General features: G+C 47.3%; 1 protein-coding gene across 1 annotated transcript in view; it reads left to right on the forward strand.

The window, feature by feature from the left end:
- Nucleotides 1-22,251, forward strand: part of LRP1 (LDL receptor related protein 1) — a 491,602-nt gene that overhangs the window by 398,647 nt on the left and 70,704 nt on the right. Inside the window, exons 46-60 of the mRNA XM_015409543.1 lie at nt 9-39; nt 1,852-1,980; nt 2,206-2,325; nt 4,382-4,495; nt 6,407-6,556; nt 7,979-8,104; nt 8,333-8,449; nt 10,276-10,404; nt 11,903-12,025; nt 12,454-12,594; nt 14,895-15,082; nt 18,259-18,442; nt 19,740-19,825; nt 21,225-21,344; nt 21,906-22,093. Of these exons, the coding sequence (XP_015265029.1) occupies nt 9-39; nt 1,852-1,980; nt 2,206-2,325; nt 4,382-4,495; nt 6,407-6,556; nt 7,979-8,104; nt 8,333-8,449; nt 10,276-10,404; nt 11,903-12,025; nt 12,454-12,594; nt 14,895-15,082; nt 18,259-18,442; nt 19,740-19,825; nt 21,225-21,344; nt 21,906-22,093 (1,946 nt within the window). The remainder of the gene's footprint in view (nt 1-8; nt 40-1,851; nt 1,981-2,205; nt 2,326-4,381; nt 4,496-6,406; nt 6,557-7,978; nt 8,105-8,332; nt 8,450-10,275; nt 10,405-11,902; nt 12,026-12,453; nt 12,595-14,894; nt 15,083-18,258; nt 18,443-19,739; nt 19,826-21,224; nt 21,345-21,905; nt 22,094-22,251) is intronic.

Here is a 22,251-nt window from a genome sequence, read left to right on the forward strand (position 1 = left end):
GTGGCGAGAGGACCCTTCAGGAGGATCTTAGCTGCAGAGGTGAGCACTTGGCAAGGGCACAGACAGATGTGTGAATATTTAGTAGGTAGGGGGATGAGTCGGTTCCTTTAAAATATGTGCTTGCTGGACAAAGGCATGAGTGTTTATGCTATGCAGAGCTGGGAGCCATTGCTTCTACCTTTCGATCATTTTTTTCAGTACCTACATGTTGAAAATCGAATTGTGTGAAAATTTGGCAAAGCATCCATTTAGATAGTGTTTTCGGCCAAAGTCACTCTAGTGCAGGGGTGTCGAACTCATTTGATACAAGGGCTGGATCTGACATAAATGAGACCTTGTTGGGCCAGGCCATGTGTGTCATAAAAGGTAATGCCAGGTAGCGGAGTTATAAACTTTATAAAGGACACAAACACAATTTTATAAAGGACACAAACACAATTTTATAAAGGACACAAACACAATTTTATAAAGGACACAAACACAATTTTATAAAGGACACAAACACAATTTTATAAAGGACACAAACACAATTTTTTTTTACTTAAAATAAAAATATGCTTAAAACATTAGCTCTGTAAGCTGCAAACCTACTTTTGATTTATTGACATTCACCACAGAAATCTCATGCTCAAGAGCTCTGAGTCTAGGACCCAGGTTAAAACATGAAATGGCTGAGTGATTAAGAGAGTCTGGCGAAGCAAGCTATGATGCAGAAGCAGCAGCAGAACTGGAAGCAGGAGATGGCCAACTCCACTGCGGGCCTGATGGAAGCCCTTCGGGGGCCTGATCCGGCCCCTGGGCCACATTTTTGACATCCCTGCTCTAGTGGATCTAAACATCCTCCATGGAGTCTTCACCCAGCCTAAGGAGCCTTCTTCCCATTTAAGGGGCTCTTCCTTGGAGGAAGGCAGGCTGGAGGAAAGCTTCAAACTTTGCTTAGTGGAGTGCTGGGATGAGAGGTAGGATCTAACCCCACTCGGAGTGATCTCAGGTGAGTGGCGCATACGGGCTGGGTACAGGCAGGCCGAGAGGTGAAAGGAAGTCAGTCTACAGACAGTTCAGACTGCAGGAAGAAGATCAAAGGGGGTACCTTTGTAAGTCCCGGTGGGATCCTGGAAACTCCTTGCATCTCTTGATCCGTGTCGGGCTGGCCGTGAATCTGCCCCGAGTTTGGGAGAGAAAGACCCGTGAATCTGCCAGAACTCCTGACCCAACAATTTGCCACCATTAGTGTGCCCTAACCAGAGGTTCACGGTGAATGCTTGTTGTTCTTCTAGCTGTGACAGCTTCGCTCCGTGCTTTTCTTCACATGCAGGACTTTTATATTTTTTTATTATTCATTTGCATTACTTATAGTCCAGCTTTCTCACAGGGACTCAAGGCCAATTATACATAGTGAGTCAGTAGAGTCAACAAAATGAGGACATTCAATAACCAATGCATTGGGGTTTTAGAAGTCTGGAACCAACCAGAAAGAACTGAAGCCATCGATATTCACATGATGTGTTAAAGTGGTACAAAAATTGCATAGTGAGATCCTACTTCCAATAAGCTATGCACAGTAGTATAGACCACACTCCCTAATCACTTGTCCAAGTTAAGCTTGGGATCTATTTCGTACAGTGCAATCCTGTTACCTGCACAGAAAAGCCCTCTTGAATAAATCTGTAATTCATACCATGGTCATCTTTTGCATTTTTCTGAATATGCATTCCACCTGTTGTTACGGACACCAGCTTGACACTTGCCCCTTCTGAACACCGGATGCAATCACCGAACCATCTCCTGTGAACCAGAAGCCTTTATTCAAGTTGCCATGCCAACACTTGGTCCTCTTCTCCCTTCTTTTAGCCGCCAACTCCACCTGTCATGTGCACACCGAGTTCGAGTGCGGGAACGGAGACTGCATTGACTTCAGCCGGACCTGTGACGGCGTGGCCCAGTGCAAGGACAAGTCAGACGAGAAGCAATCCTACTGCAGTAAGGTTCCCGTCCTCCCTCCTCTGTTCCTTGTCACCTCCCTCTGCTACCCGTCCCACAGATGAGTTTGGCTCCTGGCTCCGCGGCCACGCTTGTCATTTCTCTTGGGGTTGTTTGGACTCTGAGCGTGGGTGAGAGCCGCGTAAAGCATCCCCTGCTAGAAATGTGTCGCTTTCTACCTATCCTTTCTGACACACTCACACCCTGTCTCGCTTTGTGTTGCAGACAACCGCAAGTGTAAGAAGGGCTACTTCCATTGCATCAACAAGCGCTGCGTGGCCAACAGGTTCCTGTGCAATGGCGCGGACGACTGCGGGGACAACTCAGACGAAGTGGCTTGTAACAGTTAAGCGCTTGGAACGGGGAGGCCTCTTGAAGGGGAGGGCTGCTGTTGCTCTAACTTCCCTTGTAGGCAGGGGTCATTTCGTCGAAAAAGAGGTGCAGGAGCTCATTAGCATAACTCATTAGCATAACTTATTTGCATATGCCACACCCCCTGACATCACCGGAAGTGTGTCAGAAGGCAATACCCACCGCTCAGGCTCCACTGGACTGTTTTGGATTGCTAGCTATTGTGGGGGGGAGGAACGTGCAGATCTGTCCTCACAGAGGAGGGCGAGCTTGTACCTGAATAAAACTTGGTCTTAAAGGGGCCACTGGACTGTTTTGGACTGGTGGGCTGGGGGGAGCTCTGCAACTTACCTGGCTGCTTCATGCTCTGACTGAGGGCCACTGGGAGCAGGGGGTGGGGCTTGTTGCATGTGCCCACCCCCTGGACTCTTTACTGCCGGAGCTCCGCTCCTGTGCACTCCTGCAGGAAATGACCCCTGCTTGTAGGCCTGGGCAATATTTTCAGAGCTAGCCACAGTTGCATGAAGCATTCCTTCCACAGATGCGGGCCACGTTGAGCTGCACCCGTGCAGCAGGCTGGAACGTGACCCTTTGGATTCTCTTATTACAGGGGTTCCCGACCTTTTTTGAGCCTGTGGGCACCTTTGGAATTCTGAGCCAGGATGGTGGGTGCAGCCACAAAATGGCTGCCACAAAAGAGGTGCCACAGGAGGTGGAGCTAGCCATAAAACGGCGGCGGCGGCGGCTTACCTTCAGTCACACTTTGAAGATCCTTGTGTTGTGGGGGCAGTTGCTGCCAAAGCAGCCTTTAAAAAAATCTGCATAGCCAATCAAATCTCCAGTGGCCAATCAGAAGCCTCTCTGGGTCAAAGCCCCACCCACTTTCTAGAAACACTTGGTGGGCACCAGGAAAGGTGTCGGCGGACACCATGACGCCAGCAGGCATCTTATTGGGGACCCTTCCTTTATTATATCACCATGCCTAATACTTGTGCAGAGCAGATATATATGCCCTGCTGGCCCCTGAGCCAAGATGCTTGCTGCCAGCCGAAATCCTGGAGACAAGCACAAATAGCCTCATAACCATAATCTGCTTGTTGCAGATGGAACGCTGAACCAGGTCCGATCCAGACCTTTTTTCAAATCGTGGTTTTGCATCTTGGTTGGAAACAGCCCCCTAGCTATGATTTATTGACTTGGGCATTAGTGTTTCACCGTGGTTAAATAAATGCAACCATAATGACATATTATGTCCGATCAGGGCCTCTAGGCAAAGAACCGCAGACGGAAGTACTGCTGGCTGTTAATGATTTACTTAAGTGATTTCCTTCATTTCCACCCTGCTCGTCCACCCAGCCAGCCCATGAAGCATCACAGTAAAAATATATATAATTACAGCTGAAATGATGCCCATATGTAGAACCTGGATCAACAAAGGCTAAGTAACGCACCCAAATAACTCATTTAAAATGACATTAAAAACACAGCACAGGCAAATGACCAAAACAGTCGACAGGACTTTTAAAAGGAGCAAGGCCACATAGCCTGGTTGTGGAAAGCCCAGGAGGGCTTCATGGAGGTCCCAGTGGGCTTTGTAGGGAAGCGCATTCAACAGTCGAGAGGCTGCCACAGAGAACATTAGAGTCCTGCTGGATCAGACCAGTGGTCCATCTGGTCCAACTTTTCCCGTCTCACACAGTGGCCAGCCAGTTCTACACATCCTCTGGCAACACATTCCACATTTTAGTTACTTCCTGTGTAAAGAGAAGACATCTAGTGGATGTTCCCTTCAGGGTCCTGGGGGTTTGGGAAACCCCACAGATGTACCAGCTCAATGTGCCCCTTCCTTTTTTCCTGCGTGGTACCAAAAACCACCTGAGTAGCAACCATTGTCCCTAGGAAATCAGAGAGTACTTCTTACCAGACAGGTTTGCACATCCAGCACTCTATACCTGTGTTGCAGTTTAGAGGCTCCACTCAATTGCCGTATCTCTTGATTTGCTTCTCCCGAGTTAACCAAAGTCTCACTGTTGTCATCCGCTCCTTCCAGAGACGAGCTGTGCTGCCACGGAGTTCCGTTGCCGGGATGGGACCTGCATCAGCAACTCAAGCCGCTGCAACCAGCATATCGACTGTGAGGATGCATCGGACGAGATGAACTGCAGTGAGTGTTGCCTAGGGAGTGCAAAAATGCTTGACAACTTGGTTTCTTACATAGGCCTTGCCCTCCTCTGCGCTTCCCGCTTCTGGGTCTGTTTGGGCAGATCCAACCCACACTCTTCAAGCCTTGAGCAAGGAGGCCCGTCAATGCCAGAACCCATCAAGCCAGCCCTTGACGTGCCTCCTTGTGACAGCACATCACGGGCACTTAAACTGCACTCTCTGTGATGGTGACAGTGCGTAGGAGCTGGAACTGTAGGTGGGAATGCAGATGGGGAAGGAAATAGCTTGCAACTTTGCAGCAACTGCTGTGCTAGAAACTTTTGCTGTGTGATGTGAATGGAAAGAAGCCCCACCCATTATGCAGGTTATCCGTTATTCAGATCACGCGAAGTGATGGTATCGCTTTACTCTGGTTAGACTTCACCTAGAGTATTGTGTTCCGTTTGGGGCATCACAATATAAGAAGGATATAGACAAGCTGGAACGTTTCCAGAAGAGGGCAATGAAAACGGTGAGAGGTCTGGAGACCAAGTCCTATGAAGAAAGGCTGAAGGAGCTGGGTATGTTTAGCTGGAGAGGAGATGACTGAGAGGTGTTATGCTAACCGTCTTCAAGTACTTGAAGGGCTGTTTATAGAGGGTGGTACGGAGTTGTTTTCTGTTGCCCCAGAAGGTCAGACCAGAACCAACGGGTTGAAAATAAATCAAAGGAGTTTTGGGCTAAACATTAGGAAGAACTTCCTGACAGTTAGAGCAGTTCCTCAGTGGAACAGGCTTCCTTGGGAGGTGGTAGGCTCTTCTTCTTCAGAGGTTTTTAAACAGAGGCTAGATGGCCATCTGACAGCAGTGCTGATTCTGTGAACTTAGGCAGGTCATGAGAGGGAGGGCAGAAAGGGTTGCCTCAGTGCTTAGTTCTTGTGGCCCTTTCTTACACGCCCAGGAAAATGCTGATCGCCACTTTGGAGTCAAGAAGGAGTTTTTCTACAGGCCAGTTTGGCCAGGGATTTGTCATTTTCTGGGCATGAAACAGGGGTCACGGGGTGTGGGGTGGGTGGGAGGTATTTGTGAATTTTCTGCATTGTGGAGGAGTTTGGACTAGATGGCCCTGGAGGTCCCTTCCGACGCTGTGATTCTATGATTCTAGGTGCACCACAGTTAGGGGCTCTGGAAACGAGCACTTAAAACATCCCCCACGTGTTATGGTGGTGGTTTCCAAGGCCCCGCCAAAGGGTCTTGTGATAAGTTAAACCACCCAATTGGATGCGCCCTGACCTGGATGGCCCAGGATAGTCTGATCTAATCAGATCTTAGAAGCTAAGCAACATCAGTCCTGGTTAGTACTTGGATGGGAGGCTGCCAAGGAAATCCACAGTTGCTATGCAGTGGTAGCCAGTGGCGAACCACCTCTGTTCATCTCTTGCCTTGAAAACCCTATGGGGGTTTGCCACAAGTCGGCTGTGACGGCAGCACTTTCCATCACCGGTTGGATGTCTCTGCTATTCTGTCTGTTGCCTTTTGCGGTGTTGATCCCGCCATGCAGATCCCGCCATGGTGTTGACGCCATGCAGTGTTGACCCCACCGCCACACACACCCCTTTTCCTGCCAATATATAAGTGGTGTCATCCTGCTAATGAAGGAGAATAAGGGTATTCTCCAGACAGAGCCTGCACTACAGCTGATAGATACGGGGGCCTCCCGGAAGCAGAGTAGCGTCTCCATTTTTAATCTGGGGGGGGAAACAACAATGCTCCAGATTTCAAAAGTCGGCACTGTCAACAATATTTGGCGAGCCTACCAGGAGGTGAGTTCTGAAAACTGGATGTATTTGCAGTGCATCAGTGTGCTTCTTCTGTAGATCTCATGCGGCACATGTGTGTGATGGTACATGCTTTTATTTCTTTCCTTTGCGTAGCCGCCACGGACTGCAGCAGCTTTTTCAAGCTGGGAGTAAAAGACACCACCTTCCTGAAGTGTGAGCACACGTCCTTGTGCTATGCTCAGTCCTGGGTGTGTGACGGCAGCAATGACTGTGGAGACTATTCAGATGAGCAGAACTGCCCAGGTGAGAGCACCTGTTGCCTGACACCTGCACCTGTGAGCGCCCAAGGCCTTAGAGGCATTCAACCCAAGGGGATTGGAGTGGACTTCATCTTGGGAAGGGAGAGACTTCAACTTGAGAAGTAACCCCTTCCCTGTTGGTTTCTTCTGGACCTTCCCTTCCTACCCAGTGTCCCTAGCTCAGTGGTAGAGCCTCTGCTTGGCATCCAGAAGATCCCAAGTTCCAGTTTGGTGTGAGAGCCAGTTTGGTGTAGTGGTTAAGAGCAGCGGACTCTAATCTGGAGAACTGGGTTTGATTCCCCACCCTTCCACATGCAGCTGCTCTTTCAGAGCTGTTCTTTCAAGAGCAATTCTCTCAGAGCTCTCTCTGCCCCACCTACCTCACAGGGTGTCTGTTGTGGGGAGAGGAAGGGAAAGGAGATTGTAAACTTCTCTGAGACTCCAAGTGAAAGGCGGGGTATAAATAAATCCAATCTCTTCTTCTTCAGTCCTTGGCATCTCCAGGTAGGAAAAGGATTGGATAAAAGGTGATGGGAAATACCTCCACCTCAGACTCTCCAGAGCCACTGCCAGTTTGAGTAGACGGTACTGACTTTGATGGACCAAGTTACAGTGAAAATACATACAACCAGCACATATGTGCATATGTATAAACTCTTTGTAAAAAAAGGCCAACATGTGTCCACTTTACAAATGAAACCAGGGGCCAGACCCTGGATAAATGTGGGGTTTCATTGACATGTCCAGCTCTAAATATGTTGAATATAGCATGAAAATTACTCACTGTACGTATAAAGAAAAGTCAAGTATACACTGTACACAGATTGTACCTGTATTCACTGTAACTTGTAAACAGGGTTACTGTAAGAGAGCTTCATGTGTTCACATATGTGTATGCCCACTGTTTTGGAGAAAGTAGAAGGAAAATAAAAATTGACATGATATCAGGGAGAAGATTCTTTCTTCCCATGGTATTGACTGGCCTGTCCCTCACTGCTGCCAGTTTGGTGTAGTGGTTAGAGAAGCGGACTGTAATCTGGGAGAACAGGGTTTGATTCCCTACTTCTCCACATGGAGCTGCTGGCGTGACCTTGGGTCAGTCAAAAGTTCTTTCAGAGCTGTTCTCTCAAGGGCAGATCTCGAGAGAGCTCTCTCAGCCCCCCCTAGCTCACAGGGTGTCTGTTGTGGGGAGGGGAAGGGAAAGGAGATTGTAAGCCGCTCTGAGACTCCTTCAGATAGCGGAGGGCGGGAGTATAAATCCCTCCTCCTCCTCTTCTTCCTCCTTTTCTTCCTCTTCCTCTTCTTCAAAGGAGGAGGATTTGAATCTGGCTCCTCAGGTCTACCCCAACCACTACGCCACACTGGCTCTCAATCACACCTGCTTATTCTCTCCCTCTCTCTCTCCTTCTTCCCGCATCCTCCCCAGGTATTGTGAGGAAATCAAAGTGCCCTGCCAACTACTTCACCTGCCCAAGTGGGAGGTGTATTCCCATGACCTGGACATGTGATAAAGAGAACGACTGTGAAAACGGCGAGGATGAAACACACTGTAGTAAGTGCTGTGTCTGCACCAGGCTTTTGAGCATGTACATTGACTCACCAGGGCTTATGGCTTCCACTAATTGACTCTTCAGGTGCTCCTCCTCATTTTTTCCCCGCAGAAATGATGTTTCTTGGACTGATTTCCTTGTAATTGAGCTGTTTTGTTTCAGTGCAGGGGCGGGGCAAGAGTTCTGTTTTATTATCCAGTGGTGACTCTCTCCTGATTTCTTTTCCCCAGATAAGTTCTGCTTCCCCGGGAAGTTTGAGTGCAACAATCACCGCTGCATCTCCAAATTGTGGGTGTGCGATGGCGCAGACGACTGCGGGGATGGCTCAGATGAAGACCACCGTTGCAGTAAGTCTTGGGATGGAGACGGAGAACAAACTTTTAAGGGTTATACAGGGTCCAGGACAGAACAGCATGCAGGTCTGAAACATAAAACAGAAGGGTAGTGAAACTCTACCGCTGAATATTTTATTTTATTTTTATTTACTTTATTTTTGTTTATTTTATATATATAGCCCTCTGTTCTCATTGAGGCTCGAGACAGATTACAGGGATTTAAAAAAAAAAATTCAGACTGCAAAACCCTCTAGTTAACAGTGCAGTGGGACTAGGATTACAGAATTGGAAAACAATGCAATCAAAAAACCCATCTAAGGCAATAAAAACTGTCTGAGGCATGATATGCCATAATGCAGTAAGTAGAAGAAGAGTTGGTTTTATACCCCACCCTTCACTACCCCAAGAAGTCTTGGAGCGGCTTACAGTTTCCTTCCCTTCCTCTCCTCACATCAGGCACCTTGTGAGGCAGGTGGGGCTGAGAGATCTGTGACTGACCCAAGGTCACCCAGCTGGCTTCATGTGGAGGAGTGGGGACTCAAACCTGGTTCTCCAGATTTGAGTCCACCACTCTTAACCATTACTCCAAATTTGCTCAAGTTGGTTACAAAGAATACAATGTAGTAAAAGGAAGGTGAAACTAAGGGTGTTTGTTTGGGTCTACCCAAGCCGAAAATATGCCCGAAAAATACTTTATTTTGGCATCCCAAATGTATCTGGGTTTTCTTGGGAAAACCAAAAAAAAAATTCCTGGAAAGGCCCCGGGTGGATCTAAAAACATTGGAGAGGCAGGAGCCAATTGCTGTTGCCTCTCAGCTGTTTGTCGGGCTTCTACTGCTGTCCCTTTAAAATTTAAAGGACTGCAGAAGACAGCCCAAGGTTCTGCTGTGTTGCCAGGGAGTAGACTGTTCCCACTGACTCAGCTTTGCACTGGCTTCTCCTGCAGCCCGATTTAAACAGGAGAAGCCAAGCCAGCCCCAGAATAAGGGGTGAAGCTTTTTTAAACGGGCATTTTCCTTCTCAGGTCTATTGGACCCCCAAAAATTCAGGATTTCCAAAAAATCCCAGATCCAAATACTGTACAGCTATTGGGATCCGTGATTCTTCTGGAATCCCTAAAAATTTTCAGGTCCTTGCACAAAGGAACCAAGCTGCATGCTGCAGTGGAAGCCAGCAAAGAAAAACAAACAAACAGCAAATTCTTTCTGTAACCCAGCTCTAATAAAACTCACCCACTGTGTCATCTCAAAGGAAATTAATAGGGTGCTTTCCCATGCCATTCCACTATGTGCAGTGCTTTGGGGTGGGAGGAAAAGTCCTTTGTGATATTTCTGTGTCCATGGATAACAAATGAAGACCTCCTTCAGACAACTTTGGTATGAACAGCAGCTGAACTCTTATGTAGGAGTCTAAGCGATATTCTAGAATTCAGGTCAGGTGATCTTAGGGCCAGTCCTCAAACTATCTGTTCCCTAACACTATTAAATGTGAGGAAATGTATCATCTACATTATAATTTCTTTCACTACGTCCTTCAGTTCTACAAAGGAAGTGGCTTTGGCTCTATAGGGGGTTATGGGTTAGAACAAAGAGGAGCTAGGATTCAGAACTGCTGAGTTTTATGTATGTACTCGAAGAATTTCTATTCTGCCTGTTAGCCTATAAAGTGTTTTGAGTTCCGATTGCAGCTTTAAGGTCTGGGAAACACTGAGGCAGTTGTGCAGAAAGCAGGAACTAATCCTTCCTTTCGGGAGGAACGTCCCCTCTCTCTCTTTCAGGGATGACCGGCCAATGTTCTCTCTAACTGTCCTTTTTTACTGTTGCCTTTTTCTCCTCCAGGCCTCACCACCTGTGCTGCAGGTTCCTTCCAGTGCCCAAACACCTATGTGTGTGTGCCAGAACGCTGGCTGTGTGACGGGGACAAAGACTGTGCTGATGGTTCGGACGAAAGCCTGGCTGCCGGCTGCTGTGAGTTACTTCTTCCCAGCATTGAGGGTCTGATGGCAGCCTCCTACGAGGAGAGCCAGTTTGGTGTAGGGGTTAGGAGTGCGGACTCTAATCTGGGAGAACCGGGTTTGATTCTCCACTCCTCCACATGCAGCTGCTGGCGTGACCTTGGGTCAGTCACAAGTTCTCTCAGCTGTCCTCTTATCCCATGACTCCTAGGTTTACTCAGGAGTCTTTGGTGAGGTACCTTGTCAAAAGCCTTTCGAAGTCCCAAGTATGTAATGTCTGCCAGGTCACCATTGTCTGCATGCTTGTTCACTTTTTCAAAGAACTCCGAAAGGTTGGTGAGATATCTTTGTAGGGTTGGACTGGGTGACCGGTCTTCCTGTGACAAGCTGGTTCAAACAAGCTTTTATGAGTTTCCATTCACATAAAGTCCTGCATGAGAACTAGTTTGCAACTCTGGGAAAGTCAAGGCATGTTCATTTTTGCACATTTTGTTAAATGTTTGTATTGTTATTTCACAAAACTATATCCTGCCTTTCAGCACAAGGGATGCCAAGGTGTCTAACAAATTAAAACATAAGAAAGCCACCTTTTAAAACCAACCCCTCCCAATACACACACATAATTAGAACCATTAAAAACAGAGCTAAAATGCATACAAAGATGTAAAAGAAGAACAACAATTAAAACACTGGTCCAGAAGGCGGGATCACTGAGGAAATGCCGAATGAAACAAAAATGTCTTCACTCACTGGCGAAATAGGGCAACAGAAGGGGGCAAATGAATCTCCCTGAGCAAATATAAATTTTCGTCTTCGGTTTTGGCATATTGAACCAGGGTATGCACTTTAATGCAGACCTACACAGTGTGTGACTCGCCCAGCCAAACACAGCCCACTAGCCCCGTATTACTGTCTGCCTGCTGCTTGACAACTACCCTGTTTCTGCGGTCCTAGCCAGTCATATATAACTGGTAGGCTGTGTTGAACTTGGTGGGTCATGAGGTATGCCATGTTCTGAGTAAAAAAATTTTCTTTGGGTTTGGAGTTTTGTTTGTTTGTTTGTTTTGTTTGTTTGTTTGTTTTTCATATGTTCGTATGTGCGTGTGAGTGTGTGTCTGCGCACCTGGAAGTCAGTGTGACCTCAAATGTCTTAAGTGGCAGAGTAGTCTTCTAACAATTTTGAGACCCAAGAATGTCAGCCCAAAAACATCCTTATACGTATGAGGCATTTTGTTCCCATTGGCATGAAATCCACAGCCTGTTCTACAAGACCAAATTTCATCTTTGATCTGGATGCGGGGCAGTTGCAAAAACTAGCACATAAAGAAGCAGCCATACAAATCTATCCACAATTTCCCTCTGTGCTAATGAATGGATGCAAAGGTCACAGTTGAGAAGAATTCATGTTAGGTGCTTTAAATCTAAGGAATTAGCATTATGCTGCTGAAAGGATCTGAGTTGTTGAAAACGGGCAAAAACGAGATAACTATACCTATGGTATCTGATTTCAGTGTACAACAATACATGTGACGAGCGGGAATTCATGTGCAACAACCGGCAGTGCATCCCCAAACATCTTGTTTGCGACCATGATAACGACTGTGGCGATAATTCGGACGAGTCTCCGGAATGTGGTGAGTGCAGCCCTAGAGTTGAAACTTGGACTTGAGAGGTGGTAGTGTACTGAGTATTCCCTAGTTTAGATTTTCAAAGGAGAAAAGCACTATTTTAGTGGAGAAGAAGGATGTCCAAAAAACGCTGTGTGAATATTTGCTGCCCCCAATGACATTCACCACCAATAAGGGGCAACAAAGACAATTTTTCGTGTGATCTTGTTTTTTTAAAAGTCGTTTTACTGAACAGCATGCAGAAAGTTGTTTTTACTATTCCTTTGTGAATTTGATTCATTTTCCTCTAAAGGAGAGCCCTCGGACTGTAAAGACATTCCAGATCTCCTCTTTTCTTAGTGCCCGTGCCTAGTACCCTTCCTCCTTTCCTTCCGCCATCCGTCCCAGCGTCACCTGACCTCTCCTCCTCTCCCACCTGCCCTCTTCTCCCTCAGAGTACCCCACGTGCGGCCCCAACGAGTTCCGCTGTGCCAACGGCCGCTGCCTGAGCCACAAGCAGTGGGAGTGCGACGGCGAGTTTGACTGCCACGACCACTCCGACGAGGCACCCAAGAATCCTCGCTGCTCCGGCACAGGTAGGTGCTACTAGGGGGGAAGGGAAATTGGTGGGCTCGTATGACTACTTGTATTGCACATGGAGAATAAACTGTTGGGGTTTGGGGGGCAGCGAATGAATGAAGATGTTAAGTGCCTTCAGCTAGTTAATCTATTAACACTGCTGCCCCTAAGGTGCTTGCCAGCATCACATGGAATCTGATGGAAGTAGGGTTGCCAGGTCGTCCCAGGCCACCAGCGTGGTGGTGGAGGGAGAATGTTGCCAGCTCCAGTTTGGAAAACTCACGGAGATTGGGGAGGGGAGCCTGGGGAGGACAGGGACCTCAGTGGGGTACAGTGCCAGAGAATCCACCCTCCAAAGCATCAGTTTTCTCCAGGGGAATGCATCCCTGTAGTCTGGAGAGAAGCAGTAATTCCAGGGGATCCCCAGGTCCCACCTGGAGGCTGGCATCCCAAGATGAAAGTCTAAGGAAGCGTTCTCTGGCATTTTGGGGTGTAATAACAAAAATGCTGAAATATAAGCTATAAGGAACACCCCCTTTTAGTTTTACATTGTCAAACATGGAGTGGAGTAAGAGGTAAGACGGGTTCCCCACAGAGACCAGTTTGGATCCCAGTCAGCCTGGGGCAGAAATTTGGATTTTGTAGTATCTTCATAGTGAAAGTCGAGCAGCATTTTATCTTGCTCTCACTGTATTATATTTCTATTTACATTCTGTGTTGTTCAGTTGAATTGCATTCTATTGACCACTTAAATCTTCAAGGTTTAAAGCTTTAAATCTTTAAAGCTTCAGCCTTACAAAAATTACACAATTTTGCAACATCTGTCTTAAACCGATGCAACTTAAGGACACCTGCACCATATAAGAACATAAGAGAAGCCAATGTTGGATCAGGCCGGTGGCCCATCCAGTCCAACACTCTGTGACACAGTAGCCAAAAATACCAGGTGCCATCAGGAGGTCCACCAGTGGGGCCAGGACACTAGAAGCCCTCCCACTGTTGCCCCCTCCAAGCACCAGGAATACAGTGCATCACTTGCCCCAGCCTGTGAGTTCCTATCTATACCTTGTGGCTAATACCCACTGATAGACCGCTGCTCCATATATTTATCTAATTCCCTCCTGAAGCTGTCTATACTTGTAGCCGCCACCCTCTTCTGTGGCAGTGAATTCCATGTGTTAATCACTCTGGGTGAAGAAGTACTTCCTTTTATCTGTTCTAACCCGACTGCTCAGCAATTTCACTGAGTGCCCTCAAGTTCTTGTATTGTGAGAAAGGGAGAAAAGTACTTCTTTCTCTATCTGCTCTGTCCCATGCATAATCTTATAAACCGCGATCATGTCAGCCGTCGTTTCTCCAAGCTAAAGAGCCCCAAGCACTCATCATCTCCTTATAAGAGGATCAGTGCTTTCCGACCTCCTAAAGATGGAGGAAAGAATTCGGGGCCTGCTAGACTTGGAACAGTATTATTTATATACCAGTTAAAAAGCACACCTCCTGCCAACCTAGCAGTTCGAAAGCAAGAAATTGCAAGTAGATAAAGAGGGACCACTTCGGTGGGAAGGTAACAGCGTTCCGTGCGCCTTGGTGTTTAGTCATGCCTGCCACATTACCACGGAAACGTCTTCGGGCAGCGCTGGCTCTTCGGCTTTGAAATAGAGATGAGCACCGCAACACTAGAGTCGGATTCGACTGGCTTTCGAGCAAGGGAACCTTTAAAGCACAATACATAATACCATTTCTTGCGTTAATATTTATGCCTTGTTCCAGATTTCTTCATTCTGCAGTCTTCCCTTTCCCTTCCCAGTTGTTTATTTGATGCCTCCTCGTTCTGTTGATTGCACTGGCATATGTTATGTAGTCTCCCTTGAGTCTCACTGAGAAAGGTGTACTATAAATAACGTAAATAAAATTGTGCAAAATGGCAATTTGTACTGTATTCAGGCATCATGGGCTTCGTACAGTCTGAGCTTTGCTGGTGGAGGGAGCTAGGGGGAGGGGTTTGGATCTGCAATTGCAAATGCACTTAATAAGGAAGTAAATCCCATTGAGATCAGTCAGGCTTACTTCTGTACAAATGTTGTTAGAATTGTGCTGCAGGCCAGCCACATACAGAGCAGTTGCGGTGCGTGAGGAGGAAATTTGGTCAGAAAACGTACATGCCCTGAGCTCCTTCCAGTAGGTTAATGTATCAAAAACAAGACAGGCTTCAGTGGGAATACAACTGGGAAAAGGAACTCACCAAAGAAAACCACTATTTTCCCAACTGAGCTCCTTCTAGGCATATCTGTGGCATGACTCCTCCTTGTCATTCCAGAGAGCAAGTGCAACAGCAGCTCTTTCCTGTGCCACAATGGGAACTGCATCTCCGAGCATCTGCTCTGCGACAACAACAACGACTGTGCTGACGGCTCTGACGAACTCAATTGCTTCATCAACGAGTGCCTCAACAAGAAGCTCAGCGGCTGCTCCCAGGAGTGTGAAGACCTCAAAATCGGCTACAAGGTTGGGCCTGGTAGTTTCTCCACAATTCGGGGGCTTATCTGGCACCACAGTTTGGCTTGCTAGTTTCTCCTCAAGTGGGGGGCTTATCCAGCTACAGGGTTAGGCATGGTAGTTTCTTCTCAAGTGAGGGACTTTACCAGCTACAAAGCTGGTCCTGATAGATTATCCTGAAGTGTGGGGCTTATCCAGCTACAAGGCTAGGCCAGGTAGTTTCTCCTTGGTTAGAGGACTTATCCAGCTACCAAATTGGGCCTGATAGTTTCTCCACAACTGGGCCTGATAGTTTCTCTCAGCTGGGGGCCTTATCCAGCTACAAGAAGAAAAGAGAAGAAATTGGATTTATACCCCGCCCTTCACTCAGAGTCTCAGAGCAGCTTACAAACTCCTTTCCCTTCCCCACCCCACAACAGACACCCCACAACAGTAGGCGGGGCGGAGAGAGCTCTTTCCAGAACCGTCCTTGAGAGAACAGCTCTGACAGAACTATGGCTTGCCCAAGGTCATCAAGCAGCTGCAAGTGGAGTAGTGGGGAATCAAACCCCATTCTCCCAGATTAGAGTCCACACAATCACTACACCAAAGAAGGTTGGACCTGGGAGTTTCTCCTCTAGTGGGTGGCTTACCCAGCTCCCAGGTTGGGCATGGTAATTTGTCCTCAAATTGGGGGGCTTATTCAACTACAAGTTTGGGCCTGGTAGTTTCTCCAGAAGCGGGGGAGCTTATCCAACTAAAAGGTTGGGCCAAATAGTTTCTCTTCACTTCGGTTTATCGTCAGACTTACTCTGAGTCAGTGTGGCGTAGCGGTCAGTGTCAGCCGAGGATCTGGGAGACCCTGGTTTGAATCCTCACTCTGCCATGGAAGCCCATCGGGTGACCTTGGGCCGGTCACTCTCCCCTTAACCTACCTCAAAGGCTTCTTGTGAGGATACAGTGGAGAAGGGGAGAAAGATGCTGTAAACTTCTTTGAGGCCCCTTGGACAGAAGGAGGAGTGAATAAATCCAGCTGAGCCAAAGTGATCTGGACTGTGAGGGGTTTGCTGCTCTTTATTTATTAGGACTTTTCTTTGGTGCTTTCCCCGTGCATTCAGAAAGTGGCCTGCGTAATAATAAAAATGTAAATTCTGGTATCATGACAACGTATGCAGCACCAACGTAATAAAGCACTTATCAGATCACCCCTGTGCCTAGTAAGATTGAAGTCTGCAAATGCTATTATAGCAAATGCAAATGCATTGATAGACACTTACTTGGTCCAGATTTGTCACTGTGCCATGAGCCCCAGATTCAGTTAAAAGGATTTTGGAAAAGCCCTTGCATGAAACCTGAGAGAACTGCCACCAGCCTGGATAGACCAATGAATGGTCTGACTCAGTGGAAGGTAGCTTCATATGTTTGGATGAAACCAAGGTGAATCCACAAGGGAGAATCACGGTAAAAAGCCTAAGCAATGGTAAAACAACCGTGATGAAATTATGAAGAACAATCGTGTATTATCTTATACTCTAATAAAGTGCATGTATAAAAATCCAAACTGAACATTGATAAAACAGTTAAATGATAGAAAGTCCAAATAACAGAATGTAAGTCCAATACTTTCCAAAGTCCCCTTAAGTTCCAATCGTGGAGCTCTAATTAGCTCAATAAATTCCAATTCTATCTAGTTCAGGGAGCCCCATGCATTTATCAGAGTAGTTGTCTGATTATTAAATCAACACATTCCAATTGTTGTTTGAACGTTACAAATTGTTGTTTAAACATGTCCAAACAACAATTGGAATGTGTTGATTTAAATGACGGGACAGCTGCTCTGATAAATGCTTCCTGAACTAGATGGAATGGGAATTTATTGAGCTAATTAAAGCTCCGTGATTAGAACTTAGAGGACTTTGGAAAGTATTGGAATTACACTCTGTTATTTGGACTTTCTATCATTTAATTGTTTGTCGATGCTCAGTTTGGACTTTTATACATGCACTTTATTAGAGTACAAGTTAATACACAATTGCTCAAAATTTTGTCATGGTTGTTTTTTCATTGCTTGGGTCATATTGAAGGCAGACAAATGTGCCCTTTCCCAGGATGTACCAACAGCACCCAGCCAGGAGTATGAGAAGCTATCTTGAGCATCCGGGTGTCACTCTGGATGTGGCCTGTTTGCATCATTGCAGAGTTAAAAGCTTCAGTGTGCGCACATGTACCCTGCATATGGCATCGCCAGCCATAGCAGAGAGTTGCCCATATTATAGCAACTGGGAGGGCTGCAGCTTCTTGACCATCTAAGGGTGATGATCGTTTTGGAGGTGGTGCTTTTCTTCCCTTCCCTTTCGTCTCGCAGTGGACCTCTGATTAATGAATAAAGGGCTTCTTCCCACTTTGGCAACCTCCAATGGTCCAAGACCAAAAGGGGGACCTTTCCAGCTGTGTCTGCCATAGGAGGAAGGAGAAACAGGATTCACTCCCAGGTTCCAAATCCTTCCCTCTCTATAAGGATAAGAACTAGAGCAGGGGTGTCGAGCTCATTTCTTACGAGGGCCGGATCTGACATAAATGAGACCTTGTTGGGCCGGGCCATGTGTGTCATAAAACGTAATGCCGGGTAGCGGGGATATAAATGAATAAACTTTATAAAGGGCACAAACACAAAGATTTGTTTTAAACTTAAAATAAAAACATGCTTAAAACATTAGCTCTGTAAACTGCAAACCTACTTTTGATTTATTGACATTCACCACAGAAATGTCATGCTCAAGAGTCTAGGACCCAGGTGAAAACATGAAATGGCTGAGTGTTTAAGAGAGTCTGGTGAAGCAAGCTATGATGCAGCAGCAGCAGCAGAACTGGAAGCAGGAGATGGCCAGTTCCACTGCGGGCCTGATGGAAGCCCTCGGGGGCCTGATCCGGCCCCCGGGCCGCATGTTTGACAGCCCTGAACTATCATCTTAAATGTGTAATAAACGCAACAGTGACATCCCCTCCAAAAATTGTTTATAAGAATAAACCCACAAGAGGGAGATGACATTATGTTAGGTTAGAGCACAAAGCCACCATTTCTGGCTGTGCACCCTGCAACCTGCCTCGAGGTACGTTTGCACATGTAACAAAACGGAGGAGCCCCACCTCCCCCGCCCCAGGAGACTGCCCATATACCTGTAATGACTTTCTGCTGCCCCCTGCAGTGCAGATGTCGCCCTGGGTTCCGGCTGAAGGATGACGGGAAGACTTGCATTGACATTGACGAGTGCACAACCACCTACCCGTGCAGCCAGGTATGCTACAACACCATGGGAAGCTTCAAGTGCCTCTGCGTGGACGGCTACATGGTGAAGCCGGACGACCCCACCAGCTGCAAAGCTGTCACAGGTGAGGAGCTGCCAATGTCCTACTAGAGATCAGCATCAAACAGATGGCTCCCTTTGTTCCCTGACTGGGAATTTTGGGCTTTTGTGGGGTCTATCCAGCCATCGGATTCTTGAATGATAAGCTGGAAGGAACGTGGTTCAGCGGCAGATAATCTGCTTGGCATGCAGAAAGGTCCCAGGCTCAATCCCTGGTATCTCCAGTGATGTGAAAGACCTCTTCCCTGAGACCCTGGAGAGCCGCCGCCAGTCTGAGTAGACAAGACTGATCCTGATGGACGAATCGTCCCGATTCAGTATAAGGCAGCTTCATGTGTTTTGTATTTCTTGGTCCTTCTCTGTCGGCTGGGGACAGAATCCATACCGGATTACTTCTCCTGTTTCCTCCACAAACAGATCTATACTAATTAGCCGAGTGAGATCGGGGTCTTCCCAGACCATTTCTGCAGTAGTGAAATCCCCCACGTTGATGTTTTTAAAACTCCACGTTACGTGGAATTTTTTGCAGTAGATTTTTCCTCACCAGGCGCAAACTCGAAGTTTTCTCCTCCTTACCCCACATTTTTGGAAGAATGTTAGGAATTTCACTACTGCAGAAATGGTCCCGGTTCCAGTCCCGTCTCTTCAACATTTCTGATAGCTACCTCTTCACCTTCTTCCACTCCCCTTTCCTTTAACATAATGCGCTAGCAAACTCCTTCCCCAGCCAGGCCCGTAGTTACGGTGGGGCCTCCTGGGGGCCTGGCCCCCTGACTTCCTGCCAAGGCCCCACAACTTCCTATGCAACCTAGGCCCCCTGACTCTCTGGGCCACCCGGAGGACTCCCCGACACCACTGTCCCTTCCCTCTCCTGTTTGCCAGCAGCCCCACAGGCCCCATCCTGGGTTGGCAGCTGGGGGGAGAATCAGGTCACAGGGTGACCGTCGGCAGCCTCGGTCCAGCAGCCCGTACTGCTATTGCAGGGGGGAGATCTTTCTACAGTTCTCATGGGCCGTCCTTGTACACTCCAGCCTGGTCCAACTTCTGAGCATAGCCTTCAACTACCCACACCCAGAGAACTTAAAGGGGCTGGCCTGATGGGTGGTAGATGCAAAACTGGACCGTACCAAATGCTCAGAGGCATCTAAGCCATGGTTGTTTGTGGCGTGAGGCCTTTCTCCAGCTGTTTGCGTTGAAACATGAAAACGAGATGCCAGAAATCACTGTCCGAATGGGAGCTCTGAGCACCTCCAGAGTTGAGAGCCGTCCTTGCGATGGTTATCTGGCCTGACTCTAACCCAATCCCTGTCTCTGTTTCACAGATGACGAGCCCTTCCTGATCTTTGCTAATCGGTACTACCTTCGGAAGCTGAGCCTGGATGGTTCCAACTACACGTTGCTGAAACAGGTAATAGGGAGGGCAGGGAGCAGATTATAAGGGGGATGTTTGTACTCCCTGAAACAGGTAATGCGGAGGGCAGGGAGCAGGTCCTTGGGGGGGGGCTGTTTTTACTTCCTTACCTATCCTACAGGAATGAGACAGGATCATGGGAGACAAATGTGCCAATTTCATTCTCCTTCCAATCATCTTTATGCCTCCTTTCTTCAGTTTCTTTCCTCAGCCACAGCTTTGGCTCATAGGTCAGAATACAGGGCATTGAATGCAGAAGGTCCCAAGTTCAGTCCCTGGCCTTTGATCTTTGACAGAATCCCCCCCCCCCGCTCCAATCTACTGACAATCCGTCTTCCAAAACTACCTTTAGAAATAGCTGGCTGACTTTAAAAAAAAAATTGTTTACAGATCCATGCGACAAATCTGCAAAAGCCTCTTGAAATACAGCCCTAACTTCGTTTATTAAGCAGTCAGATCTATAGTGTCTTAAATACATCATCGAATGTCCAAATCCTATATGATGCTATTGCATAAATACTCACTGATCCAAGTGTTACGGTGCACCGCTGGTTATTGGTATTAATAGTTTTCTCACTCATAGTTAAATAACTGTTCATATTTTTCTTGTAATCGATTAAGGTTATTCTTATCCATAAATACTGTTAATAAATAGTGTGGGGGGTTTTTTTGTGTTTTTTTTTAAGGGACCTCAGGTGTTGGGAGAGACCGCTCTCTGTCTGAAACTTTGGAGAGCTGCTGCTAGAACAGACAGCTCTGGGTTAGACTGACCAGTGGTCTGACCAATGAGCAATGATGCTTTGGGAGCAGATGGGACATTGATGGTGGCCATAGTTTACATTTGGAGCTTAAGCCTTGTCAAGATAACCCTATTTAACAGTGGAGTATTATATCTTGAAAAGGGTTTACTTCGGTGCAAAGCACCACCCTGCATCGTTAGCAGCCTCCTGGTTCTCCTTCCTTCCAGTCAGTGGTTCTGCTGCACCTTATTGGATCATTTATAATATAAAGATGGAGCAGCATTGCTTGTTCTCAAAGGAAGCTACCCAGTGCATCCCTGCATGAGTCACTGATCTGGGCATGCCTGCTTCTAATCCAGTGGCATTCCCAGAACAGTGACTCATTCAGAAACAGAGCATGCTCTAAAAGTAAACTTTTGCAGGCAACAGATTAAGTTATGCCTTCCCACTGTAATTCAGGAACACATGCACCAGCTGTTGGGAGTTTGGGAAGGACTTTTTTACAGTTTGCTTGAAACCATATCGTGGGTGCAGAGTTCTGTTGCCTATATTGAGCAGAGTCTAATCCTGACTGACAGTGTCCTTTGCAGCGTTATCTAGACACCGTATGCTCAGCGCAAGAATTAACACTTGTCTTTCTCCCTTGGGGAGTTTAGGGGCTGAACAATGCTGTGGCTTTGGACTTCGACTACCGGGAACAAATGATCTATTGGACAGATGTCACCACGCAAGGCAGCATGATCCGCCGCATGCACATCAATGGCAGCAATGTACAGGTGTGTGACTGTACCTCCACTTTCTTACAACTCTGTTTCTGCGTGTACGCTCAGAATCAGCTCCTGTGCAACCAAACCAGAGAGCCAGTTTGGTGCAGAGGTTACGAGCACAGAGTCTGGGAGAACCAGGTTTGATTCCCCACTCCTCCACATGCAGCTGCTGGTGTGACCTTGGGTCAGTCACAAGTTCTTTCAGAGCTGTTCTCTCAAGGGCAGTTCTCGAGAGAGCTCTCTCTCAGCCCCACCTACCTCACAGGGTGTCTTTTGAGGGGAGGGGAAGGGAAAGGGATTGTAAGCCGCTCTGAGACTCCTTCAGTTAGTGAAGGGCAGGGTATAAATCCAATCTCGTCCTCCTCCTTCTTCCACTACACCCCATGTATAGGCAGAATTTTGGTATAGTTGTTTTTTCCCCCTGGGAGAAACAAAATTCCTGGCATTGCCAGCTGCAGTGCATTCTGGGTAACAGGCCTATCCATAAAAAGGTCAAAGGTAGCTTTGACCAGATCAAGCAATCCAGTTCCTTGTCTGATTCATGCCATTCTCTGCTTCCTGTCCTTCTAGGTTCTGCACCGTACCGGGCTAAGCAACCCTGACGGGCTGGCCGTGGACTGGGTGGGTGGAAACTTATACTGGTGTGACAAAGGAAGAGACACCATTGAAGTGTCAAAGCTCAACGGGGCCTACCGCACCGTGCTGGTGAACACAGGGCTGCGGGAACCCAGGGCACTGGTGGTGGATGTACAGCACGGGTGAGTCTGTCATATCTCTCCAGGTACCATCCCAGTTATAACCAGTCTAGGGGGCATCCAGGTTTAATCTACACCACCGTTACCTTCTTGTCTGCACTTCAACCACGACCCTCCCAAGGGAGTACTTGCATTAACTTTCAGATCAGCTTCGTTGCTCT

This window comes from Gekko japonicus, unplaced genomic scaffold, assembly GCF_001447785.1.
Source record: "Gekko japonicus isolate JY-2015 unplaced genomic scaffold, Gekko_japonicus_V1.1 scaffold1353, whole genome shotgun sequence".
NCBI classification, from domain to species: domain Eukaryota; kingdom Metazoa; phylum Chordata; class Lepidosauria; order Squamata; family Gekkonidae; genus Gekko; species Gekko japonicus.